Genomic DNA, 10,717 nt, shown 5'->3' on the forward strand with positions numbered 1-10,717 from the left:
TTTGATGGGACTTAATTAGATCTTGGTCATACTTTTTATTATTATTCTGCACACTACTCCTCTTACAATGTTTAATCTAGAAACGCCTTTTCAACTTTAAACCGTGTCGACTGGTCTGGATGGAGTTTCTTACATGTAACTTGTTGATGTCTTCTATACGTTCAGGTCTCCATCCACTTTAATGGGATCTCCTTAACATTCTAAAAGCTCCCTATTGTGACATCACGACTTCTGACACAAATCAGCTGCTTCGACCACATGACCAACAAGTTAGACGACAACGCAGACGGTGAGACATCTTGGTCTGCGTCTCGGGCTATTCAAATCTGGAACGGGAAACAGAAAACAGCTGGTACAGATCTAAACGATACGGCTGTTTTAGTAGCCACATCAACTCATTTAGCTAACTTCCCGCTCACCGCTGAAATAACTGCCATGGAACTTCTCAGAACTTCTCAGAACTTTCAAATGATAACAATAGGAGGAGCGCATTCTAAGCGCATTCTATTCTGTTACTATGTAACATTCATGCATTCTAAGTGCATTCTATTCTGTTACTATGTAACATTCATGCATTCTAAGCATGAGACAATGAGTCAACAGTGGGACTTTTGAGACTAATCAGCTACCTTGACCACTTTTCCCAACGATGCATCGAAGACAAAAACTTAAAGAGTATGTGACCTCGGTCTACTTCTCTGATATTCAAATCTGGAACCAGAACAGCAATAAGTACTACCAATCACTACCCCCCCCCCCAAAAAAAAAAATATTACCTGTAAAGTGTTAAAGCAAGTCCCACAAATTTTTCTTGATGGAAAATGACCATCTAGTTATTCATAATGTTGTAATTTGATGGATATGAGGTGTTTGATTTGATTTGATTGTGTATTGTCAACCTGAAGAGTGATTGCGTGATGGTGATTGTGTTTTTTGAAGGTTAGATATTTAACACTCACTTACCTTGTCCCAATGCCATTCAACTGACACGTCTGGGCCACAGTTACAGCAGCAGCATTCCATTTTATATTACTTTTAACCTCCTCTGCCACCAATGCCCTTTCAAACAAGATTATGGGCCTCTGAAATCCTCCTTAATTAGTCGTTTGTGGTAATTAACGGTAATTAAGAAAAGACAGTCCAGTCCAAACCATCGCACCCCCTGTCCTAATTCCTACAAGGCCGTAATCCTCTAAAAACACCCAAAGGATGCTATATAAACGAGGACAGTGGAGAAGCACAGACTTCAGCAGTCGACTTCACTAACTCCTATTAACCAGTCCAGGATGGCAGAGCTAGGAGTGTTTGCTGCAAGGCGACAAGAAGATACAACCAGAGAATCAGGCTTCGCCTACACCAACAGCAATCATACCAAAGGTACAGAACATCCTGTCAGGGTAGTTCCTGGGCGTGATATCATACCAAAGGTACAGAACATCCTGTCAGGGTAGTGCCTGGGATTGATATCATCCGGTAGAGGGAGTGAAAGAGCCTAATTCTGTGGATTCTCCTAAAGTATTGTAGTTGTTGTAGATTTACAGAGTATAATGGTAAGTGATGTTACCATTATAAGTGATATAAGTGATGTTGCTAAAGGTCTTTTCCTTCATAAGATATGTCACCAACAGCAGACATACCATTCACAACTGGCAGTAGCAGTATACACAATAATACAAACAGAACATTTAAGTATTTTTATCAGGAGTATCATGACAATGTTTTCCTTGTTCATAACTTTTGATGCACACATTCTCTTCAACATATTACTTACTGTTCTCATTTGACTACATCAATAAGTCAGGTCATTTATATTCAATTTATATTCAAATATATGTACATGTCTTTGTTTTTGGTTTCTCTTTATCTTCTGCAGATCCTTTTGAGGGCCCCAACTACCACATCGCTCCGAGATGGGTGTACAATATCTCAACACTTTGGATGCTCTTTGTGGTCGTGGCCTCGACCTTCACCAACGGCCTGGTGCTGGTGGCCACTGCCAAATTCAAGAAGCTCCAACATCCTCTCAACTGGATCCTGGTCAACCTGGCGTTTGCCGACATTGCGGAGACTCTGTTGGCTAGCACCATCAGCGTTTGCAACCAGATGTTTGGCTACTTTATCCTCGGACACCCGATGTGTGTCTTTGAGGGATTCACCGTCGCCACGTGTGGTAAGATGCATTTTTTTATACGGACTACATTTTGTTTGATATTTAACCCTTGTGTGGTGTTCAAGCCAGCAGTATACCACCCTACATCCCACTGCTGGCTTGCTTCTGGAGCTAAGCAGCGTTGGTCCTGGTTGGTCTTGATTGTCCCTGGTTGGTCCTGGTTGGTCCTGGTTGGTCCTGGTTGGTCCCTGGATGGTCCTGGTTGGTCCTGGTTGGTCCTGGTTGGTCCTGGTTGGTCCCTGGATGGGAGACCAGATGCTGCTGGAAGTGGTGTTGGAGGGCCAGTTGGAAACACCCTTTCCTTTGGTCTAGAAAAAATAGCCCAATGTCCCAGGGCAGTGATTGGTGACATTGCCCTGTGAAAGGTGCCTGTCTCTCGGATGGGATGTTAAACGGGTGTCCTGACTCTCTGTGGTCACTAATGATCCCATGGCACTCAATGTAAGAGTAGTGGTGTTAACCCTGCTGTCCCAATCTGTCCTTCATACCACCTAATAATCCCCAGCTTCCAATTGGCTCATTCATCCCCCCCTCCTCTCCCCTGTAACTATTCCCCAGGTCGTTGCTGTAAATGAGAATGTTCTCAGTCAATTGACCTGGTAAAATAAGGGTAAAATAAATAAAAATACCCTTAAAAAAAAAAAAAAAGTTCTTCACCCAATGTTCGCAAGTCTGATGGACCCACAACATTAATGGGTTTTTAAAACAATACAGCCATAACAATTTACATAAAAAATACTTAATACTTCGATGTTGACTTATATCAATTACAAGCACTATCGACAGCATACATGGTTAATATTTGCCGTTAACTTCTGCTACATCACATTTATCAATTAAAGAGCTATTTGTTTTTTTTACTGAAATGTGATTTTTGCCAACAAAAATCTATTCTAATCAAGAAATGGGTGGAATAAATCATGTTTATCTTGAACAAATATAAATGAAACAAGGTTTTCATCACGATTGATGTTTATTGCTTTGAACTGAACAAATTGGAAGGACACATTTTACATTCAGTATTTTATGGAAATGATAAATGAGCCCCATTGAAGAACAAATGAAGGCTGGTCTACACACCACATGAGGGACAGAGTTTTACTGTGTGTGTGTGTTGCAAATGTATTTCTTGCACTTCTTGCATGTGTACTGTGTCTTCCTGTCCTTCTTGGGTCCACACACATCGCAGTGCTTCTTCTTGTTGCTACCGGCTACAATCTAGAAGGATGGAAACACTTAGTTCAGGATTTTTACTGACATCTGACTCACTCACATATAGTTACAGCAGGCCAGGTAGGAGAGTCAGACTCACTCACATATAGTTACAGCAGACCAGGTAGGAGAGTCAGACTCACACACATATAGTTACAGCAGACCAGGTAGGAGAGTCAGACTCACTCACATATAGTTACAGCAGACCAGGTAGGAGAGTCAGACTCACTCACATATAGTTACAGCAGACCAGGTAGGAGAGTCAGACTCACTCACATATAGTTACAGCAGGCCAGGTAGGAGAGTCAGACTCACTCACACATAGTTACAGCAGACCAGGTAGGAGAGTCAGACTCACTCACACATAGTTACAGCAGACCAGGTAGGAGAGTCAGACTCACTCACATATAGTTACAGCAGACCAGGTAGGAGAGTCAGACTCACTCACATATAGTTACAGCAGACCAGGTAGGAGAGTCAGACTCACTCACATATAGTTACAGCAGGCCAGGTAGGAGAGTCAGACTCACTCACATATAGTTACAGCAGACCAGGTAGGAGAGTCAGACTCACTCACATATAGTTACAGCAGACCAGGTAGGAGAGTCAGACTCACTCACATATAGTTACAGCAGACCAGGTAGGAGAGTCAGACTCACTCACATATAGTTACAGCAGACCAGGTAGGAGAGTCAGACTCACTCACATATAGTTACAGCAGACCAGGTAGGAGAGTCAGACTCACTCACATATAGTTACAGCAGGCCAGGTAGGAGAGTCAGACTCACTCACATATAGTTACAGCAGGCCAGGTAGGAGAGTCAGACTCACTCACACATAGTTACAGCAGACCAGGTAGGAGAGTCAGACTCACTCACACATAGTTACAGCAGACCAGGTAGGAGAGTCAGACTCACTCACATATAGTTACAGCAGGCCAGGTAGGAGAGTCAGACTCACTCACATATAGTTACAGCAGGCCAGGTAGGAGAGTCAGACTCACTCACATATAGTTACATATAGTTACAGCAGACCAGGTAGGAGAGTCAGACTCACTCACACATAGTTACAGCAGGCCAGGTAGGAGAGTCAGACTCACTCACATATAGTTACAGCAGACCAGGTAGGAGAGTCAGACTCACTGACATATAGTTACAGCAGACCAGGTAGGAGAGTCAGACTCACTCACATATAGTTACAGCAGACCAGGTAGGAGAGTCAGACTCACTCACATATAGTTACAGCAGACCGGGTAGGAGAGTCAGACTCACTCACATATAGTTACAGCAGACCAGGTAGGAGAGTCAGACTCACTCACATATAGTTACAGCAGACCAGGTAGGAGAGTCAGACTCACTCACATATAGTTACAGCAGGCCAGGTAGGAGAGTCAGACTCACTCACATATAGTTACAGCAGGCCAGGTAGGAGAGTCAGACTCACTCACATATAGTTACTTAGTTCAGCAGGCCAGGTAGGAGAGTCAGACTCACTCACATATAGTTACAGCAGGCCAGGTAGGAGAGTCAGACTCACTCACATATAGTTACAGCAGGCCAGGTAGGAGAGTCAGACTCACTCACATATAGTTACAGCAGGCCAGGTAGGAGAGTCAGACTCACTCACATATAGTTACAGCAGGCCAGGTAGGAGAGTCAGACTCACTCACATATAGTTACAGCAGACCAGGTAGGAGAGTCAGACTCACTCACATATAGTTACAGCAGGCCAGGTAGGAGAGTCAGACACACACATGCAACAACATCACTCACACTTACTTCCGGTATCAGAGTTGCTGGTTCTGTGGGTCGGGCGGACGGGCGGACGGGGCACCAGCATCCTCCTCCTGAATCCTCCACACAGTGGCTGCAGAAACTGGGGTGCTTGGGATATGTTGCCTCCTCTGGATTTGAGGTCTTACCAATGCCTTGCCCAGCTCCTCGAGAAAGAGCCGTCTCCTCTGGATCCTCCCTCTGTTCCAATCTGGGTTCAGCGCCGTCCAGATGACTAACGTGTTGTACGCCGAGATGTCCAAGATGTTGAAGAATATCACAAGTGGCCAGCGTAGGGTTCTTCGTTTGCAGCTGTATCCAGTCACAAGCTTGTCTAAATTGTCCACCCCTCCAGTAGTGGCATTCTAATCCATTATGATTTCTAGTTTTTGATGTTCCTGGCCACAGATTCTCCCATCCCTATGCAGCCTACTCATGAGTACCATATTTTTGCCTTTCTTTGGTATGTGGGACACTAGGGACGTGTCGGCCGTGAACACAAACGTAGAGGAATTGATAGGCTTGTTCCGTGTATCCAACAGCTGAGGTAGGAGCTCTAGCTTGCTTTTTCATACTGTTCCAACCATCGTCAGCTTCCTCTTGAGGAGTTCCTGTTCCAACTTGTGTGAAGTAAAAAAAATGATTGCATGTGATGTTCTGGCCACGGAATCCCTATGACACGTCCAGGACAAACGCATCCGTTGGTTCTTCTCAGGGGGCTCCTCCATCTGGCTTCCACGTATACACTTGCAAGTTCCACGCATAGGAGGAAGCAGCATCACAGGCAGCCCAGATCTTGGTTCCAGATTGTGATGGTTTAGACGGTATGTACTGCCTGATGGGACAGCGGCCCCTAAATGTCATAAGCTGCTCATCAACAGTAACGCTGGGCCCAGGGTTGTAAAACAGGGGAAGGCAGTCCACACACTTGTCCCACACTGACCTGATTGCAGCTATCTTGTCTCTCTGCCGCCGAGCTGGTCTGGTGTCTCGGTTATCGAAGGGGAAAATCCTGGAAATAATGAGGAAGTTTTCCAGAGACATTGTTGCACGGAAAAGTTCTCTGCTAGTTTCTGCATCCCACGGGGATTCTGTGGATTCCCATTGGATCTGAAAACACCAGCAAGGATAAGAACCCCAAAGGATGCATGTAAATGAGTTTGGTCCATCTCCTTCAATCTCTCCCCAAAAACACGCCTTCCCTCCAAATGAGTGCAGTCCAGAATGATTTTCTGGATGGTGTCTGGGATGAACACTTCATAAGAAGACTTTATGTCCTACGCATGAGTAACCGCCAACCGTGTCGGCCCTGGTTGCATCCTTATTACATTGGCAGCCATGTGGGTGGCTCATTCCTTGGGGAAGAAGACCATTCAATAAAAAAAAATGACATCCATATTTCTCCCCCTGCAGGCTGCTGATGAGCTGGCTGCTGACGGGCTGGTCCTGTGGCTGGTTGCTGACAGGCTGGTCCTGGGGCTGGCTGCTGACGGGCTGGTCCTGGGGCTGGCTGCTGACCGGCTGGTCCTGGGGCTGGTTGCTGACGGGCTGGTCCTGGGGCTGGCTGCTGACAGGCTGGTCCTGGGGCTGGCTGCTGATGGGCTGGTCCTGGGGCTGGCTGCTGACCGGCTGGTCCTGGGGCTGGCTGCTGACCGGCTGGTCCTGGGGCTGGCTGCTGACCGGCTGGTCCTGGGGCTGGCTGCTGACCGGCTGGTCCTGGGGCTGGCTGCTGACCGGCTGGTCCTGGGGCTGGCTGCTGACCGGCTGGTCCTGGGGCTGGCTGCTGACCGGCTGGTCCTGGGGCTGGCTGCTGACCGGCTGGTCCTGGGGCTGGCTGCTGACCGGCTGGTCCTGGGGCTGGCTGCTGACCGGCTGGTCCTGGGGCTGGCTGCTGACCGGCTGGTCCTGGGGCTGGCTGAGGGTCAATCTCATCCTCTCCTTCCAACTCACCATCAGACTCCAAATTGACAGAGACATTATCCTCATATTCTGACATGTCTTCCTCACTACCTTCTTTCTATGCAAAAATTATTTGTAAGGCCCTCTGAGCAGAGATTATTTTTGGCATACCGATACCGATTGTGGTAAGGAGCCACACGTGCAAAGATATTTATTTGTTGTGTCCCTCCCACAATTTGCACCTGGGTGGGGTAGAGTGTGTGAAAATACAGCATGTTTAACAATGTCTTGAAATAATGTATTGTAATAATGTATTGAAATAATGTATTGAAATAATGTCTTGAAATAATGTATTGAAATAATGTCTTGAAATAATGTATTGAAATAATGTATTGTAATAACATTGTGCAGGTTCCCGCAAGACATTGTGTAGTTTCACACACTACAAAGGTGAGAAAAGCAGGAGACAGGTAGACAGGCAGGGAGACAGACAGGTTATTGGTGCTATGTTGAATCAGCAGGCCCAGAGAGGAGGAAGACAGGTAGACAGGCAGGGAGACAGACAGGTTATTGGTGCTATGTTGAAACAGCAGGCCCAGAGAGGAGGAAGACAGGTAGACAGGCAGGGAGACAGACAGGTTATTGGTGCTATGTTGAAACAGCAGGCCCAGAGAGGAGGAAGACAGGTAGACAGGCAGGGAGACAGACAGGTTATTGGTGCTATGTTGAATCAGCAGGCCCAGGGAGGAGGAAGACAGGTAGACAGGCAGGGAGACAGACAGGTTATTGGTGCTATGTTGAATCAGCAGGCCCAGAGAGGAGGAAGACAGGTAGACAGGCAGGGAGACAGACAGGTTATTGGTGCTATGTTGAATCAGCAGGCCCAGAGAGGAGGAAGACAGGTAGACAGGCAGGGAGACAGACAGGTTATTGGTGCTATGTTGAATCAGTAGGCCCAGAGAGGAGGAAGACAGGTAGACAGGCAGGGAGACAGACAGGTTATTGGTGCTATGTTGAATCAGCAGGCCCAGAGAGGAGGAAGACAGAGTGAAGGCACACAGCAAACCTATTTGTTTCATTTTTACTTGTTTTCACCTACACACACACTTTTCCACACTTTTATTACCCTCGGGTCCAGTGGACCCGAACACCACATATGTAATATAAATGTGTAGGGAAGTGCAGTGTGCACTCAATGAAATTGTATTCTTTTATATGTTCTTCACAGGAAATGAGCCAAGGCCAATGAGTCTCAGATTGAAAAAAAAAAGAAAGTTGTATCATTTTTCTTTTAGTAAACATTGAAAATGGGTCCCACAGACCCGAACACCACACGAGGTAATTCTACATTGCTACACAGCGCTGATAAAGACTAATTGGCTGTTGATAAAACACCATTACATAGTGACAGTAATCAGAATGGATATTTTGTGTATATCTAATGTGTATATCTAACGCAGGTATTGCTGGTCTGTGGTCTCTGGCTGTTATCTCCTGGGAGAGATGGGTGGTGGTGTGTAAGCCCTTTGGAAATGTCAAGTTTGATGCTAAATGGGCCATGGGGGGTATTATCTTCTCCTGGGTCTGGTCTGCTTTCTGGTGCACCCCTCCTATCTTCGGCTGGAGCAGGTGAGACATCGTCTCTTTTTCTTTCGCTGAGGAATGAAAAAAAAAAAGTCACATTGTTCAAAAAACGTTTTCATTATTCAAACCCGTCTCTGTGTCTCTCTCCCTCCGTCAGGTACTGGCCTCATGGACTGAAGACTTCCTGTGGACCTGATGTGTTCGGAGGCAACGAGGATCCTGGAGTCCTGTCATACATGATCGTTCTGATGATTACATGTTGCTTCCTGCCCCTGGGAGTGATTGTCTTCTGTTACCTGTTCGTGTGGCTGGCCATCCGTGCTGTAAGGGATATTTCAAATATACTATACTGTAACAAGCAGCTATGTTGTACCGTTTGAAAATGCATATTAGAGGGTTACATCTGACCGTGTGATACTCCGTCTGGATGACCACAGGTTGCAGCGCAGCAGAAAGACTCTGAGTCAACACAGAAGGCTGAGAAGGAAGTGTCCAGGATGGTTGTTGTCATGATTTTTGCTTACTGTGTCTGCTGGGGACCTTACACGGCCTTTGCCTGTTTTGCTGCGGCTAACCCCGGGTATGCTTTTCACCCTCTGGCTGCCGCTCTGCCGGCCTACTTTGCCAAAAGCGCCACCATCTGGAATCCAGTGATCTATGTCTTCATGAATAAACAGGTGTGTTTGTTTGATAGCTGCGATACTTCGATCCATTTACTACTAAAATAGTTATTAAAGGCCTCATGTCTTAATTAAATGTAGACTTTTATTTTGAAAAGCTTCTCTCTTCATGTTACATTCTTCTTCTTCTTCTCCTTCTTCTTCTCCTCCTTCTTCTTCTTCGTCTTCTTCTTCTTCTTCGTCTTCGTCTTCTTCTTCTTCGTCTTCTTCTTCTTCTTCGTCTTCGTCTTCTTCTTCTTCGTCTTCTTCTTCTTCTTCTTCTTCTTCTTCTTCTTCTTCTTCTTCTTCTTCTTCTTCTCTCTCACCAGTTCCGTACGTGCATCATGCAGCTCTTTGGCAAGGAAGTCGACGACGGCTCGGAGGTGTCTACATCAAAAACAGAGGTTTCCACCGTGGCACCGGCATAAAACCCCCCAGACAACGTTGTACCTCTTGGAAACAAATCACGAACGTTCTGAGATATTCCACACGGGACTTTTTCAAATGTACAGTTCATCCTCTTTTGTTTCTGAAACACCATTTTTGCAGGAGAAAATTAAGCTTTACGTCATACAGTTGTAATGTGTTTAAAAACATTACCCACCAAACTGAAATGGCTATGAATCACCTCAAGGAGTTTTTATAATCCATGGTCTTCAAAATAACTGAAATTGCTATGAATCACCTCAAGGGGTTTTTATATTCCATGGTCTTCAAAATAACTGAAATAGCTATGAATCACCTCAAGGGGTTTTTATATTCCATGGTCTTCAAAATAACCAGAGAGTCGTGTGGCAATTGATATGTGTACTGTAGCTGTTGCAGTGGCACATTGTGGGAATAGGTATGGTCCTATCAATGTCTGTCGAAGTGACCCCCCCCCACCCATTTTGGACTGCATTCCCTTCACTCTGTAGAGGCTAAACTAGACAGAATCACAGCTGAGGAGAACTGACATGAACTGCCAATGGAAATCTGATCATCACAAAACTATGGGAATAATTGATGGTTCCAAAACCCTTTACTTTATAGGTAACTTATGAGCTAAACACTTTGTAGCCCACTTGCAAATAAAAAATAAAAAAATAAAAAAAATAATATTAAATAGATAATTGTGTATACAATGTATTTAACAATGTTTTTGTAGCCCACTTGCAAATAAAAAATGGTTAAAAAAATAAATGCATGAAATGCATGATATGAGAATACCCTCTGGTCTCACTTTCTATGTTTATCCTGTTTATCCTGTTTATTCCCTGTTTATCCCCTGTTTATTCCCTGTTTATCCTGTTTATCCCCCGTTTATTCCCTGTTTATCCTGTTTATCCCCTGTTTATCCCCTGTTTATCCTGTTTATCCCCTGTTTATCCTGTTTATCCTGTTTATCCCCTGTTTGTCCCCTGTTTATCCCCTGTTTATCC

At 45.2% G+C, this 10,717-nt stretch overlaps 1 protein-coding gene across 1 annotated transcript; it reads left to right on the top strand.

The window, feature by feature from the left end:
• Positions 1–1,286: 1,286 nt before the first annotated feature.
• LOC129864938 (red-sensitive opsin-like) lies at positions 1,287–9,991 on the top strand. Its single transcript, XM_055937275.1, has 6 exons — positions 1,287–1,377; positions 1,874–2,170; positions 8,514–8,682; positions 8,795–8,960; positions 9,075–9,314; positions 9,626–9,991. The coding sequence occupies exons 1-6, from the start codon at positions 1,287–1,289 to the stop codon at positions 9,722–9,724; spliced, it is 1,062 nt and encodes a 353-aa protein (XP_055793250.1). The 3' UTR covers positions 9,725–9,991.
• Positions 9,992–10,717: the final 726 nt, after the last annotated feature.

Source organism: Salvelinus fontinalis, chromosome 11 (genome assembly GCF_029448725.1).
Source record: "Salvelinus fontinalis isolate EN_2023a chromosome 11, ASM2944872v1, whole genome shotgun sequence".
In the NCBI taxonomy this organism is placed as follows: Eukaryota; Metazoa; Chordata; class Actinopteri; order Salmoniformes; family Salmonidae; genus Salvelinus; species Salvelinus fontinalis.